This window comes from Thalassophryne amazonica, chromosome 8 (genome assembly GCF_902500255.1).
Source record: "Thalassophryne amazonica chromosome 8, fThaAma1.1, whole genome shotgun sequence".
NCBI lineage: Eukaryota > Metazoa > Chordata > Actinopteri > Batrachoidiformes > Batrachoididae > Thalassophryne > Thalassophryne amazonica.
This window is the reverse complement of record NC_047110.1, coordinates 17,931,048-17,947,244: the sequence shown is the minus strand read 5'-3', so window position 1 is coordinate 17,947,244 and position 16,197 is coordinate 17,931,048. Positions and strand designations below refer to the sequence as shown.

At 41.8% G+C, this 16,197-nt stretch overlaps 2 protein-coding genes across 5 annotated transcripts in view; both read right to left on the bottom strand.

The window, feature by feature from the left end:
- api5 (apoptosis inhibitor 5) overlaps positions 1–11,495 on the bottom strand; it is a 77,005-nt gene extending 65,510 nt beyond the window's left edge. For 2 of the 3 annotated variants that reach the window (XM_034175803.1, XM_034175802.1), the window contains exons 1-3: positions 11,241–11,312; positions 6,776–6,937; positions 6,520–6,613 (exon numbers count right to left, since the gene is read on the bottom strand). In XM_034175803.1, coding sequence (XP_034031694.1) covers positions 6,520–6,613; positions 6,776–6,937; positions 11,241–11,312 — 328 coding nt within the window. Of the gene's footprint in view, positions 1–6,519; positions 6,614–6,775; positions 6,938–11,240 lie in introns of all 3 variants that reach the window. The other variant, XM_034175804.1, reaches the window with a different exon arrangement.
- Positions 11,496–14,435: 2,940 nt separating this feature from the next.
- Positions 14,436–16,197, bottom strand: part of LOC117515306 (sorting and assembly machinery component 50 homolog A) — a 31,890-nt gene continuing 30,128 nt past the window's right edge. For both annotated transcript variants that reach the window (XM_034175800.1, XM_034175801.1), the window contains exon 15: positions 14,436–14,617. In XM_034175800.1, coding sequence (XP_034031691.1) covers positions 14,572–14,617 — 46 coding nt within the window. In that variant the 3' untranslated portion in view covers positions 14,436–14,571. The remainder of the gene's footprint in view (positions 14,618–16,197) is intronic.

Sequence of the window (16,197 nt, the reverse complement as noted above, 5' to 3'; positions counted from 1 at the left end):
GTAAGAACAGAAGTCCCAAAGGTACCACTAGCGACATTGCAGTCAATTTGCCCATCAACCGGAGCAGCAAACCAAAAGGCAGCGTCACAGCCCATTGAATGTGTGAGACGAGATGAATTACATCGTCCACTCTCTGCGGGGATGGCGATGCAGTCATAGTCAGGGAGTTGATGGCAATGCCGATGAAGGTCGTTTGTTGACTGGGAACAAGATAACTCTTTGCAAAGTTCACTGTGAGTCCTAAATGAGAGACATGGTTCAGTAGAAGAGCTGTGTCGTTGTGCGCCTGCAACTGAGTCGGAGCGCAGACAAGCCAATCGTCTAAGTAGGATAGGATTCTTAATCCAAGAGCTTGCAGTGGGGCTAGTGCTGCAGCCATACATCTAGTAAATGTACGAGGGGCAAGAGAGAGGCCGAAAGGAAGCACCCTGAACTGGTATGCCTGACCTTCGAAAGCAAAGCGGAGAAACTGCCTGTGATGAGGCGCCACTGGCACATGGAAATAGGCGTCTTTTAAGTCGACACTTGTGAACCAGTCTCCTGGTGTGATAGTTTGAAGGACATCTACTGTGCGGAGCATGTGAAACTGCAGCACTTTGATATAACGATTCAGACGTCGGAGATCGAGGATAGGACAAAAGCCGCCATCCTTCTTTGGAACAAGGAAGTAAATTGAGTAGAACCCCCTGAGCTGGTCTGATCTGTGAACTGGCTCTATGGCCCCCTTCTCCAGGAGTTCCAAAATCTCCCGTTGTAGCGCAGCAGACTGCACCGAGTTGGAAACAACAGTCATCCTCACCCCATTGAACTTTGGAGGACGACATCCGAACTGAATTCTGTAACCTTCGAACAAGGTTGAAATGACCCATGGGTCTTGAACTTGAGCCTCCCAGTGGCTGAGTTGATTTTGTGAAAAATGGCTGGGGGCCAAACATTGGCAGTCAGACCCGACCACCTCTGCCTCGCATCCCTGAGGACCTCTGGGTGCGATTACTGGAAGCTCTGCGAAACCGCTCAGTTCTCGGGGGTCTGCCCGTAGGCTCACGAAAGGCAGGCTGCTGGGAGAGCTGGCCCTCAACTGCAAAAGCACGTGCAGCTCTGGGAGTCGACGGAAGCCTGGATGTAGAGTGAAAAGCTGTAGCACGTCTGACTGGCTGAGGTCTGGAAGACCGGTGTAGGTCAACAAACTGTTGCCGAGATTTACTAGCCTCGACAGCATGCTCTAAAGTTTGTTGGGCCGCAGGTCCAAATACTTGGCCTGGAAGAACCGGCAGCGAACGGAGTGTGCCTCTGCAGGATTCGGAAAGGGGGGACTGCGCAAGCCACACCTGACGTCTAGTGATGGTAAGGGTTGACATCAGTCTGCCAAGCTCTCTGGACATATAAGCAAAGGTTTGGAGTGAGGCATCACTAAGACTTTGCGTAGCATCATCAACCTCTGCCTCCCTCAAAGACTTTGAGAGGGCAAGGGCTAAATGGGACAGTGAGTTGCCTAGGCGACCGATGCGAGCAGCTATGTCATAGCTTTTGGTGAGGAGGTCATCAGTGACCCTACACTGAGGGCGTGGGCAGCAGGCATCCGGCCGAGCAGCATCAGCTGGAGCCACAACCAGGTTCGCAATAATGCTGTCAACGGCGGGCATACGGTTCAGACCATACTGCGCTGAATCACACACAGAGCTAAGGGCTCTGCAGTCCTGTGATAGATGGGTCAATGAGTCTTCTGAGTGACTTTGAAAAAGGCATTTGAAGCGGTGGTTTCCGCAGGGGGATTGTCGACCCCAAGCCTGGATAAAGCCAACTGAACAGCTTGCTTGACAAAGGATAGTCCAGGTTTGCGGCATGGACTCTGCCTCGGAGGTATGAGAGCCCACTAATGAATGGCTTGGAGAAAGACTCCTCTCATCCTCATCCTCCACACAGTTTATATCACTTGTCATGTACAAAGAATCAGTTGCAGCAATAGACACGACATCGTCCTCCTGCTGAGTAACTACATTGGTCTGATCAGCCTCATTAGGGACAGCAGGAACTGTCACTGCATCCTTAGGCTGTAGATTCAGAAGCAAGGACTTAATCTGAGCAAACTCAGAAGTCAACGTTTCAACCTTTTCAGCCAAAGCATGGTCATGAGTAACCTTCTTAGCAGAAGGGGCTCCTGCATGTGGGCGTTTACGGCGCTTTGGGTCCTTCCTGGGGCTGGAGGCCAAAGTCGCACTAGATATTCCACTTTCCAATGCCGCAAGTCTAGCAGATCTCTCTGCCAGTGGCATGCTGGCACAATTAAGGCAGGCATCGCCAGTCAGGGCTTCTCTCAGGTGTCCGATCCCAAGACAGGAGGGGCAAAACATATGTCCATCATCTGGGCTCAAGGGAGCCAAACAGGTACTACAGCCATGCAACAAAGGCCCTGTCAACATTGTGGACTGCGTGCAGATGGCTAACACAAGCCCTGATGGTTACAAATGGAAAGACAAAGCGTGAATCACACGCACTGTAAATAGTAACACGAGGCACGGAGCGTGAAGCACTCACAGCCGCAGACTCGACACGAGGCACGGAGCGTGAAGCACTCACAGCCGTCGACTTGACACGAGGCACGGAGCGTGAAGCACTCACAGCCGCAGACTCGACACGAGGCACTGAGCGTGAAGCACTCACAGCCGCAGACTCGACACGAGGCACGGAGCGTGAAGCACTCCAGCCGCAGACTCGACACAAGGCACGGAGCGTGAAGCACTCCAGCCGCAGACTCGGCACGAGGCACGGAGCTTGAAACACTCACAGTGTAAAAGCTAATACAAGGCCCGGAGCGTGAAACACTCACAGCCACAGTAATAACACGATGCACACAGCCGAAAAAACTCACAGCTCAAGTACTAAGTCACTTTGAGCAACGACGACAACACTAGCTGCTAGCGGAGCTGTTAAACTTAGCAAATGGCGGCAGTGCAGACAAAGTACTTCAAGAAGTGGAAAACACTCACGGCAAGCCCAACACAGTACACTATACTGGTTCTGATACACACACTACCACGTAGTTAACGGGGTTAGCGACACAACTAAACAAATAGCCAGCTTTCATCGAAACAACACAGCTAATGTGCACAGAGGAAAATATCCAGCAGGGCAGCGGCAAAACTAAAAGTAGGAAAAAAATGGGAGTGGTACAGGACCCATTCTGAATGGGAGTCATTTTACCAGGAGTGGGACAGGATTTTTTTTTTTTTTTTTTCTAACTCTGGCTCAGGATTAGAATGGGACAGGAATTTTTCTGTGGGAGTGGGATGGGACAGGAGTAAAAATCTACTCCAGTGTAACCCTCAATTGTGAACATAAAGCAGTGGCATTACTTAAAGTGCCCTCGGGTACAAATACACCTACTCCAATCACTCAAATATACAGCAACACCCAGTGACATTCAGGGTCTGGTTAAGGACAAACTCCTACATTTTACTGTCGCAACCATTTGTGTTCTGTCTGCAAATCCTCCAGACATATTGTGAGAAATGGTCTGATCTTCGAGTCTAGTTGGATTTAATCTTGTACACTGATCAGACAGCAGTCCATAAATAAGCCTTCAAATTAATACTTCGCAAAATTAAAAAACTGAGGCCTTCTACAGACCCAGCAGTTCTGCACAGGTCTCCCACATCTTCCCATAAGAACATAATTAAAATGCCACATCCAGCAGCGCTGCTCTCGACACTCAAAACAGGACCCGGAAACATGTAGGTGCCGAGCTTCTGCAAAGTTAAGAAGCACTGAGCCTTTTTTGACACCAATACCAAATTTATGAGGACCAATCTAGTGCTTGTAACAGCCCTGTAGTGACCACACTGAAGCCACCTATGACCAGTGGAATGTCACCTGTGGGGCCACTCTTCCTTGACAGATTGAAGTTGCAAGTAAAAAGTTTCCCCAGCCAGGTATTGTTGGCGTCATAAAGCGATCATTGACAGTGATGATATCTGACACTGTCTGGAAGAGTCGGTCTGCCACCGCAACTGCAAATTCCTCAGTATGTTGACAACTGGGGCGACTAGCCCAAAAGTAGGCATACATATCCACAAAGATCTGGACACTTCCAGGTCACCTATCTCACCACGAACAGCACGGCCACTTCTTGATAGCTTCAAAACAGCTTAGTTTTAATTAAAGCACATAAGTCTGATTTATAACATTTCTCTTCATGATGTCAGCTTGCTCATCGGGCGATACACACCACAGATAGTCATTTTTACTATCTTGTGAAGACAGAGCATTGATCTCTACTCTTCACTTGGGCTGTAGTTTGCTGTTTTATCCCATAATAAAATGGACAGTACCGCTTCACATCCACTTGAATGTACTGCATATTGTAACAGTACCAACACTGAACACATGGATGTGACCATTTGAAAAAAATGTGTGAGAAACAAATTAAATTTTACTACACAGTGCATTACATTCATTCAGACACTGAAACTTTGTAGTGTTCATACGACAAGGTTCAAGGTCTGACTTACAATTTACTGCCACAAGTGTGAAAAAATTCTCAGTGTGATATAGACAAAACTCAAAATCAACATGTCTATCTAGAGCAAAAACCTGTCTTCTTTTGGTGTGTGTAAAAAATATATTTGATGCATTTATGTCAAAAAACAAGCAAAAAGTTTTGCACTTCATGATGTCAGCAGGTCTGTATCACACAGCATCAAAACAATGATGTATTTTAAGATTTTAACCTATTGTGTATAAGATCTTGTTTTGCATGGTATCTAGTTTTTAAGGATTCCTCTAACTTTCCGGTTTCTAAATGACCGGGTGTCTCAGAGTCTGGTGACAAACGTGACAAGAGTTCTCCAACAAAGGTAAGACTTACTTTTATTTCTAATATATGGCACTTAGCATGGTACTGACATGCATGTGTTGTATATCATTTTAAATCAACAAAACAAGATAAAGCAGAAAGGCCATCGGGAAGTGCTGTATCCTCAGTTTTGTAAAAGCTAGAGTCCAAATAGTGACTCCACCTACTGTGAAATGCAAATGTGTGGAAAAAATAAGGCATTTTCAAAAAAAAAAAAAAAAAAACACACACACTTGCATTCTGTCAATTTTCATCACAGATGCTTGAAAACATAACTTGATGAGCCCAACAATATGTTGCATTACAAGTTAGAATATTCTGTTGATATCTGGTCCTGGGAAAAAATGCAATTTTTTTTTTAATTTAATTTTGGGTCCTGGCACCCACCTGAAAAATCACAATATATCTACTATCATTAGTATCTCACACATTGTGCTAAGAAACATAAATCTCTCTTTAGGAACAAGTTTAATGAATTAGTTGTGAAGTAGTATGGGAAAGAAAGATTCAGTAGGAAGGATGTTTCTCTACTGGATCATCTGTCAGAGAATCATGTAGACAGACTTCTCTTGTGCATTTAAAGGACCCCTCACACTTGCATGACTTTGATGTGCGCACTTGCACGCACGTCGTTGTGACGACCCCACCCGCTGTGTTCTCAGCTGGACACCGTGCTTTGTTCCACTGGCTGCCACGCTGGAAGCCGCGTATGTAAAATAAATATGCTTGTAGCGGATTAATCATTTTCTCTGCGTCTGTCTGTTGAAAATGGCTCTCTTTACTTCCTGAATCACAGAGAAGCGCTCCAGCCAGAGCTGTTCTCGCACACGCTGAACAAGCTGGAGTAAGCATTTGGAGCCGCCTGAAAAGGTAATTATTTGTCAAGTTTACATTGTTATGGCTTGGTAAAACAGTTCCATGTTATTTCCTTCTTGTCTGCAGCTGTAACTGTATGTTTGTGACAGATTTAACATTTCGTTATAATCGTTCAGACGAGCTGCGCTCTGATGCAGTGCGCTGACGCAACTACTCACACTGTTCACTTCTTTACTCGACGAGCTGCACATAGTGTTGGCAACTAGATCGCGCAATGTTACACAACATTTATGCGTGAAAGATTTTTTTGAACATTTCAAAATTCTCTATGCACAATTGCATGTGCCGGTGCAACTCTCATGTTCAGTCTACACCTGTTAAAGACGAGTTTACTCTCCTGCACGGCACAGGGCTCACAAGTGCGTGCATCAATGTTGTGCAAGTGTCAGGAGGCGTTTAGTCACACAACATGCTGCTATTGTATCAAGAACCACTGTCTGATTTAAGAATGGATTAACTATTTTTTTTTACCTAATGTTTACTGTTACTTCTCTTCCGCTATCAAGTGTGATAAATGTGTGTCAATATTGTATTGACAATTATTATAGATCTAAAAGGAGAGATATATATTTACATTTGTTATGTTTGAGCATTGTCAGTGCCTTTAATAAATCATTCAATGGCTATTAAAATAAACATTTTTGCATTTTTCTTTTCAGATCTGAATTCCTGAGAAATTTTTACTTTAGAATCAATGAAATTTCACAGAATTATGTAATGTTGAAAATTTAGCCATTTTGGCAGTCAAATCTAAGTCGGACTTTGAACCTTGTCATACACATAACCAGTACCTGTCTGGAGAAGCTGAGTGAGAATATCTGCAACCCTGAGGATGTTCTCTCCAGTTGCAAAGCGTGGAAGCTCCTTGATGGCTTGTCGTCGAATCTACAAAGAAAGGGCACTTACAAGTGTTGCAGTTGTCATGAAAGCATAAACCTAATGATTACTCAAAGTACACCAAGGAACGCGCAGAAGTGGAAATTCCTGCTTAAGCATAAACAATACTGAGTCTATCAATCACCCCACGCTACATCCACAAATACTCACTGAAACGTCATCATCCTCACAAAGATCAAGCTGGGCATTAATAGCAGCATCGGCCAGCTCTGGGAAGCTGCTAAAGAATTTGGGAATAAACTGGGCTGCCAGGCGCTTCTCCTTAGGACCACTCTTCACACCATCCAGGATTACTTGATATGCATCTTTGTGCTGCAAAAAGGAAGATCAAAAAAAAAAAAAAAAAAAAAAAGCAAGTTTATCATAATATCTGCTGATCAATTTGATAAACCCACCTATTCCAGTTAAAAGTCACAGAGGGGGTGGAGCCCATCCCAGCAGTCACTGGGAAATAGGCAGGATACACCCTGAACAGCCTGCAAGTCTATCACAGTACCATGGACAGATAAACACATTCACACACCCACTCACACTCTCAATTTTAGAGTCACCAATTCACACAACCTACGTGTCTTTGGAAGTGGGCAGAAGCCAGAGCACACAGAGGTGACAGCATGCCAACTCCACACATAAAGGAGCAGGTCGCAAGCGAACCTGGGCCTTCTCGCTGTGAGGTAACAATGCTAAACACAAAGTCACCGTGCTACCCACAGTATAAATGTTCAAAGGACATCATCTTTATCAAATTTTTTTTGTGTGATATATTATGAGCCCTGTTGTAGACTGCCAGCCTTTTAAATGTGTAACCCTGCTTCTTGCCGAATGACCACTGGGACAGGCTCAAGCTCCCCTATGACCCTTAAATAAGCAGGTTTAGTTGGATGTTATCATAACCATTTTATCACCCAGCACTAGAGCTTTACATTGGTGGCTTTTAACGTATCATAGTTCAACCTTGGTGACATGAAATATGGTGTGCCACAGAGGTTTGTCTTAGGCCCCCTCCCTTTATAGCACCCCTTGGGCACATATTGTGGCGTTTTGGGATTACCCTTGATTGCTATGCTGATGATACTCAGCTGTAAATGCTGATAACTGCTGGCAATTTCATACACATAAAATCCTTAGAGGACTGCCTTGCGTCAGTGAAAAGCTGGATGTCCAGCAATTTCTTACTTTTAAACTTGGACAAATCCAAAATAATGGTCCTTAGTCCAGCGAGACATCTACATCAGTTTGATCAGATAACGCTTAACCGAGGCTTGTCATACATCACACTGACAAAGTGAGGAACCCTGGGGTGATTTTTGATTCCATGTTGTCCTTTGACTTGCACATTAGAAACATTACGAGCACTGCTTTCTTCCACCTGTGGCATATAGCAAAAATTTGTCCCAACCCATCTATGGCTCATGCTGAGACCCAAGGGCAGGGGTGCCTAAGTTCGGCCCTCGAGATCTACCTTCCTGACACTCTTAGTTGTCTCCCTGTTCTAACACACCTGCATCCAAAGAAAGACTCGTTAGCAGGCTTTTAATGAGCCTTTCATTGGATTCAGGTGTGTTGGAACAGGGAGACAACTAAGAGTGTCAGGAAGGTAGATCTTCAGGACCGAACTTGGGCAACCCTGCCCTAGCGTAAACGAAATGGTAAATGGACTGCATTTACATAGCGCTTTTCCATCTGCATCACACACTCAAAGCGCGTTACAAATAATGCCTCTCATTCACCACAATGTGAGGGGACTGCCATACAAGGTTCTCACTACACACCGGGAGCAACTGGGGGAATAAGGACCTTGCCCAAGGCCCTTAGTGATTTTCCGATCAGGCTGGGATTTGAACCAAGGATCCTCTGGTCTCAAGCCCAACACTTAATCACGAGACGTTCACCTCCCCAGTAAGATAAGATAAAACTTTATTGATCTCACAGAGGAGAAATTCACGTTACGTCAGCTCTTAAAAAACATACAAGATTTAAACAGTAGGGTGACTAAAAAGTCTGCGGGCCACAGAGCCTTCTCATCGTGCGCTTGTTTTTTATGGACATAAACAGCCTGATTCTGTCGACACACAAGTCCAGACTTAAGACTAGGGATGGGAACTGATAAGATTTTATTGATATCAATACCATTATTGATTACGCTTATCGATCCGATTCATTATCAATTCCCTTACTGATAACACCTGTGAATTTTCTGTGTACTAAAAGTAGGCTTTACAGGTTTTCTATGTCAACAACATTTATTGAGACTTAAAGTAAATAATAAATATGAAATTGGTCACTGGCTGCTTAAACTCTGGACCTAAATAAACTCTACATGATGGATCCTTGATCTCTGGACATAAATACAAATAAACAAAATCTGTAGTTTTTGTCAAAAGCATTTCCTTTCAGACATTATTGGCATGAAATTCTCTCCATACATCTGAGATGAACTCAGGCGGCTGCTGGAGTCTGCAGGTCTGCAGCCATACAGTTTTGGGGTGCTGCACGTCAGCGCAAGAAGACTCACCTGGGGATGAAAAAAAAATGTATTGATCGATGCAGTTTATCGCCTGTATTACAACGTTTGGAAAGAGGTGTCATTTGATTTAAACGGTGATTCGTTTTGAAGTTATTAATTCCAAGCAGCGCAGTGTTTGGAGCAACGGAACGGAGGACGATTCTCGTCTCTTTCTCGCAACAAGACAGGAGTCGCAGTTAGTCACTTTAATCCGCACAAAAGTGACTCATGATTGACATATTTTAATGGCTTTGAGAGGGGCTAAGAAGCGGAGTTGCCGCTTCTGAAGAGGAGCGAAGCAAAGATCCAACGAAGCAGTGGATCAGAGATCAGCAGAGCATTGAAGCAGAGATCACTGCTTCAGTGGTTCAAGGTTCAAAGCAGAGCCGCGCTGCAGAAACGGTTGATTACACACCCGTTGCAGGGTCTGTAATCAACATAGAGAAATGACCATTTTCCCAACAAACACCCTTAAAAACAACGGCCACTCTGAAGGACCGATAAGCAAATCGTAAAGCAAAAAGCTGATTGATGTTGGTGGATCGAATCATTTCTTAACGATACCCAAAAAGAACCTGTTCTCGATACTCATCCCTACTTAAGACACATTTATTCTCCCTTTCGTATGGCTAGAATACTGGCATAATATGGAACTATGCTTCCTATCCTTTAAAATTCAGTTTATTAGTAAATAAACAGGTCTCAGCCTCAGCTTTTCCTAAACTTTGGGTCAGTTAAAGAAGCCTATGGCTAGCAGCTGGCAATCACCTTAGTATTTTCTCTGCTTTCCTGTCGATTTACTTCTGATGAATTATACCTTAAGTGTAGTTTTTCTGGCTGACGGATTCTGCTTTTTTTTTCCTCTCTGTCCGAGGCACAGATAATGGGATGGACACTGAAAACAGGGTGTCGGACTGACCGTGAGACACCATGCCTGAAGCTGGTCCCGCACACTAGAGTCTGCATTTGGAATGGTGGGAACAGGCCCACTGATGGCATGAGGAATGCTGGATGGCCCCTGCCTGTGGCATAACCGTCTGCGTGGACTTCTCAAATACATATTCTTTTGTTATTATATCATGTTGTTTTGATTTCCTGTTTCTTCACCTTTGTAAATCTTTGTAAAAACCTTGCACCTGTTAGAATGGCCTAAGCAGTGGGTCACCCCTCTGAGTCTGGTGTGCTTGAGGTTTCTTCCTCAATATCATCAGAGGGAGTTTTTTTTTTTGTTTCATTTTTTAATTCAGTGGTTACAATGGGGCACTTGTGGATGAGAGGTTAACCACACTTATCTCCAGCTTAGACTCTTCACCTGGGTGACCTTTGGTGGATGTATCTTTCAACTGTAAATAAAGGCTGAAAAATGCCCAGAAAATATTTTTAAGATTATTCATCAACTAAAGGTTCCAAGTAGTTGTCTAAACCCTACGTTTTCAAAACTTTGTAAAACATATTCAGTGACTTGGTAACGTTCATGTATTCTTCCAGTGATTTTCCTCATAAAAAGTGGCTACAAATTATTTGTATCCAAATAATGTTTATATTTCTTTTGTCCACTTAGTACTTACAGGATCTGAAAATTGGATGTTTTTGTTTCACACCGTAAAGTGGAAAGTACACACTGAGTCCATCATTTCTTGTACACCTTAACTGGGTGCCTTCAACTCTATTATGTTAAAACACAGAGGAAACCTTACAAAATGGTCACGGTTCTAATATTTGTTTATCGTCAATACAGTCACGTCAGCCCCAAGACCCACCTGTTCTTAATACGTTAAAAAAAACGGGCTCCCTTCTTTTGCAGTTTTTCTGATCACATGCAAAGAAAGTATCCTGTATGACATGATACTGCTGTCGCGTTGGGATTTCTCATCGGTACAATTAAAACATTTTCGCACCATAATAAACACTACAATGGGCGTGAGTTAGGAACTAATCAGTTTATGTGGCGTTAGCATCGGGTACTATGTTAGCTAGCCACTGTTAGCCTAGCATACGCGCAGCATTATGTAACTCACCGTAGGTCGTCTCAATAAAACGTTTTGTCCAAGCAGCACACACCTGCACTTCTCTATGTGAACAAAACAAACAAACCAGACATGCATGTACCTGACTGAGGTTGTCCTTCGCGTCAGCAAGGATCCCGTAGTTCCGATAGAGATCCTCGACGGTGACCGCCATCAGTCCGTGTCCGCCGCCACTCAAGTCCGCCGAAAAATCCGCAATAAAACTCTCTCGGCTCCTCTATGATTCACGAAACCGTACAAATTAATCGTATAATATTATAATGTGCCTAGTATTAAAAAGAAATATATATATATATTTAAAAAATGATGGAATTGAACACCCACCACTGACTTCTAGCGCGTGCCTCCGAAATGCTACGGAACAATTTTACTGCGCATGCGCACGTTTAGCCAACCGCGGGGAGCTACACAAAAGCTGCTTCCGAAACTCTGGTCACAAATCACTCATTCATTGTTTCCTACTTACTAAACACACAAGCCTTTGCGTAATGTGTCGCGATTTCACATGCCGAGCACTTATTGTTATCGCACACGAGCGTCGCTACGCGTACACGCAGGTGCGTCTAAAGAAATTGAACATCGTGAAAAAGTTCAACATTTTTTTGTCAGGTGTTTCAGAAAGTGAATATTTTAAATATATTCTAGACATATAAACAAAAATCTTTCAAGCATTTTTTTGGTTTTAGCTCTAAAAAATAGAAAATAATTACGTTGTAAGTTTTTGTTGTTTTGGACTGTGTGCGCTGAATAAATTCATAATAAATTCATTCATATATCTCAAAATATGAGTGTATTTCATGTAACCAGATGACATATCTTGAAAATGCAGTATTAAAAAAATAACAGTATAGGTCAATATTTGTTCAACATTTTAACAGTTCGAAAATAAACAAAGCAAAATAGTTTTTGAAAGTGTCTGTGTAGCGGCTGCACTCTGCATCGTGTTGTTACGACTTCGCCAATTCGCTCTCCTCGGGACGCGAACTCACGATCCTCGACATGGGAGTCGGGACTCTCTAACCAGAAGACTAAAACCCACGGCTGTGGCTGGTTTTGTGACCAGAGAACCCTTTTGAGCTGTTGGGAGTGAGATTTACTAACTACATCTGCACAGTGACACCTGCTGGCCTCCGTTACATATGCCCAAGAATAAATGCCAGATTGAGATACCATCCCTGGTTCTCAAGGATTTTACAAATGGTTATCAACACGGAGGTGTTTTTCCTGTATTGAATGAAATCCATATAGTTTTTGAAAAAAATAAAAAGGTACGATACTTTACGGACAGACCTCGTATATGTGGTTTTGAATAGAGCCTGAATGATATGGGTTTTTTGTTTTGCTTTTATTTATTTTTTTCGGGGGGGTTAACAGATACTGAATCAGAATCGCCTTTATTGTCATTGTAATTTGCATTACGAGATTTGAGTGCAACTCCAAAAAGGTGCTTTCCGTGGTGCAAGTAATTTTTAGCCAATATAAAACATAGTGAAATTTAATGGTAAATTATTCAGAGTATATGTACAACTAATATAAACATAAGGAAAATAAAATAAAATGTGGACCAAGTAAAATGTAAAACGAGAATTATATACAACTGTGGAATCATATTGCACGGGAAAATTGCACATGGTTTACAGATATTGCACAAGAAACTTGAGAGGTGTAGATTAGAGTGATTTGTTATTGTTCAGAGCAGTGATCGCTCTGGGGAGAAAGCTGTCCCTGAGTCTGTTTGTCCTGGTTTTGATTGACCTATACCGTCGGCCGGAGGGTAGCAGGTCAAACAGGTGGTTGCTGGGGTTGGATGCGTCTTTGGTGATTCTGGTAGCTCTGCTGAGGTAGCAAGAGCTGGCAATGTCTTCCAGGCTATATAAATAGAGCCAACAATCAGCCAATAAACCACACGCTGCCTTCGCTTGGACTGGCAATCGTTATGTTGCATCAAGCAGCATTTGCATAAAATAAGTCATCTCATCTATTTTGGCCTTGCCTAACTGGCAGCATAGTGACCACTTGTCTCTCATCACTGTAAAACGCCCACTCTGACTGAAAATGAATCTCAGCCATGACCACATGAAAAGGACTTGGGATGAAGGTGTTGTAGCAGGGTGTCTGCTAAACAAACAAGAAAACAGCAGAAAACATTACACACAATATTTAAACAAAATTAACGAGATTTCATTTAGCGCCCAACATTGGACATATGCACATATATAAGTTATCACCATAAACAATTTTTGCAACTAACATTCCCAGATTCTGTTAAAGGGTACAGCAAAATGGAATACTTATTCAGAAGTGCTTATTCATCTCAAAAACATCATTTTTGTAAATAACAACAGGGAAACAATTTTAAATGTTTTAATACATTTATAAATTTATTTTATTTTTTGACATCTGGCAAAGGGTGCTGGGACATCTGCTTTGACAGCAGGGGGTGCTGCAGCACCTACACTTCCTACAGCTATGACGGCAGGTGTTGGCTTTGCCTTTGTCTCTTGTAGTTAATGTCACCAAGGGGTGATGGGGATCCTAGCCATGCTTTACAGCATTGTATATACTGCGGTCAGAGTGCCCTCTGCTGAACTATGTAATGAGATGATTTCCAACAGCCAAAGTTTTTCTGCATTGTTTATTCAATAACAAAAGTTTTCACATCGGCAACAATAACTTAGAAACTGATACGATTTTGAAAGATTCATATCGGCCGAAATCATCAGTCAATCAGTATCTTGAAAAGAGCTTGTTTGTATGTTCTTTTCATTTTCAAAGCCTGGGTCTTCTACTTGTTCAAATATAATCATTTATGTTCCTTCAGGTCTATAATTATAACAGCAATGCTCACTTGGTAACCAGATACAGACCAGCCTACTGATTTTGTACAATTTCCATGTGTTCGATCAAATTATGGATAATAGTTATTATTTTAATGTGTCAATGCTAAAACTAAAAACATTATGGGTCAAGGTCATATATTTGTTTGGCACTCTTCATATTTATAATGCCATAATCTGTCTGTTTTAATAGAACATCCATGTTGTCTATATTAGGATTTAAAGCTTTTCGGTATTAGAGTTAACTTTTTCAAATCAATTCCAAATAATTTATTCATGTCTTTTGGTGGACACAGAAGACAGTATGGAGAACATCCACATGCTACATTATTTGATGTATACATACTGCTGTGACCTGAGTAAAATATGCCACATTTATTTATTTATTCTATCATAAATTTATTCTATCATAAATAAGTGAGAAAAAGAACATAAAAATAAAATGTCAGTTAAGACACTTTAATTAGTTTCAATAACAATTCTGTACACGTGATTCTGCCTTCCAACAAAATCTTCAGATGTAAAACTCAAACACTGTTAACACACACGGAAGCTCCAGACTCAACAAATGCGAGTTCACAGGAATCGGATTCCAGCTCCAAACTGAACCCCATCACATATCCTGAAAGAAAAGGGAATCAGATCATGTAACAATAAAGGTGCTGCACAAGAGATGTGTTTTAAATGTGTAAGCAGTGTCCAAAGATAAAGTCCAATGACAAAAGCATTTTTCTCTTTCCTGGTGCCTATAAAAAGTATTAAACTCCTTTGGCTGAAGACGTTTTTCTTTGCCTCGCCACAAAGTGGAAAGAGGCTACTGTAATGGATATGTCTGGCTGTCTGCAGACAAACACCAAGAACAATTTCAATCAAACTTGGAGAATAAAACCAGTGGGCTACCCTTTTGTAATCCAAGTCATGTTAAGATCAAAGGTCAAAGATTAAATCAGAGGTCATAGTTGACTGTCTGCAGCAACATAGTCAAAATGCAACAATCAATTTCAATCAAACTTGGTGGATAAACACTGAATACTTTCCAGATGCACTGTACCAGAGAGAAAATTCTTACTAACTATAACGATACACCGTTTGCACTATCCACCCGTAACTACATCAGATATTCACTGTCAACAGCTGAAATATGTTGTTAGCATTTTGTGATATTGTCTGTGCATTTCATGATGATCGTGTTCCAAAAGCTTCAAGAAATATTTTGTTGGAAATGAGATTTTGGCATTTTCTGGTATATCAAATGTTCCAGACTATAAATCACACCAGAGTATATGTCGCATTTATTTTTGAAAGATACATTTCACAAGAATGAAAGAAAAAACATTTTTGTAACAATCTGGAAAGACTATTCAGTCACACCCTAACAGAAATAATGTAACCTGAACTTCTAGTAATGGCGGTTTGCTCTGTTGATAATCCTGAAATAATTATTTAAACAATCCCAGCTGACACAAAAGTGCTGCAATTTGTAAATATAGGAATACTAAAAGTAAGCATGCCAAGGAAAGGAGCCAAAAAATATAACTGGAGAATCTCTGAATAAAAAACATCAGCTAAATGTCTTTAATGTGTTTCTTGTGTCCGCTATAATGAAAAATGACCAATATCACAATCATCTTTGTGTACCGTTACACCCTTATTTTTTTTTTTTTTTTTTTACTGTCTTCAGAATGCAAGCCACAGGACCTCACCAACTAGTAAAAGAAAAAAATAAAAATAAATAAATAAACAAAAACACAAAGCAACTTAAACTCTCGGTGTCACAGACCAAACGATCTGCCCCTAAAAATTGGTCCGCCCCGCCTCCACTGCACGAGTCATTTTGAAGCTCAGCAGTTTGTCTGAGACAGTCTCTCTTCACTCAAAGCAATAAAATGGATTAATGTGATTATTAACCTTCAGGTGACAAGTTAAAACCTCTTAAATCATTTTAAAGTCAGTTTTAAGTAGAAATGAGGCAATAATCTGTGACGCTATGAAATGACCGACATGCAGTGAACGCATATGCTAGCAGCTCATGTAGCTGCGGTGCTTTGATCGCTTCCTTCATCTTTTATGATGAAATAATGCTGAATTTATGTGGAAATGATGGTTGGACAAAAGCTTCAGATATCTGTCACTGAGATAGCTGATGACTGGAGTGCAGTTTTAAGCAGAAATGAGGTGATAATCCATGAACTGCAGCTAATG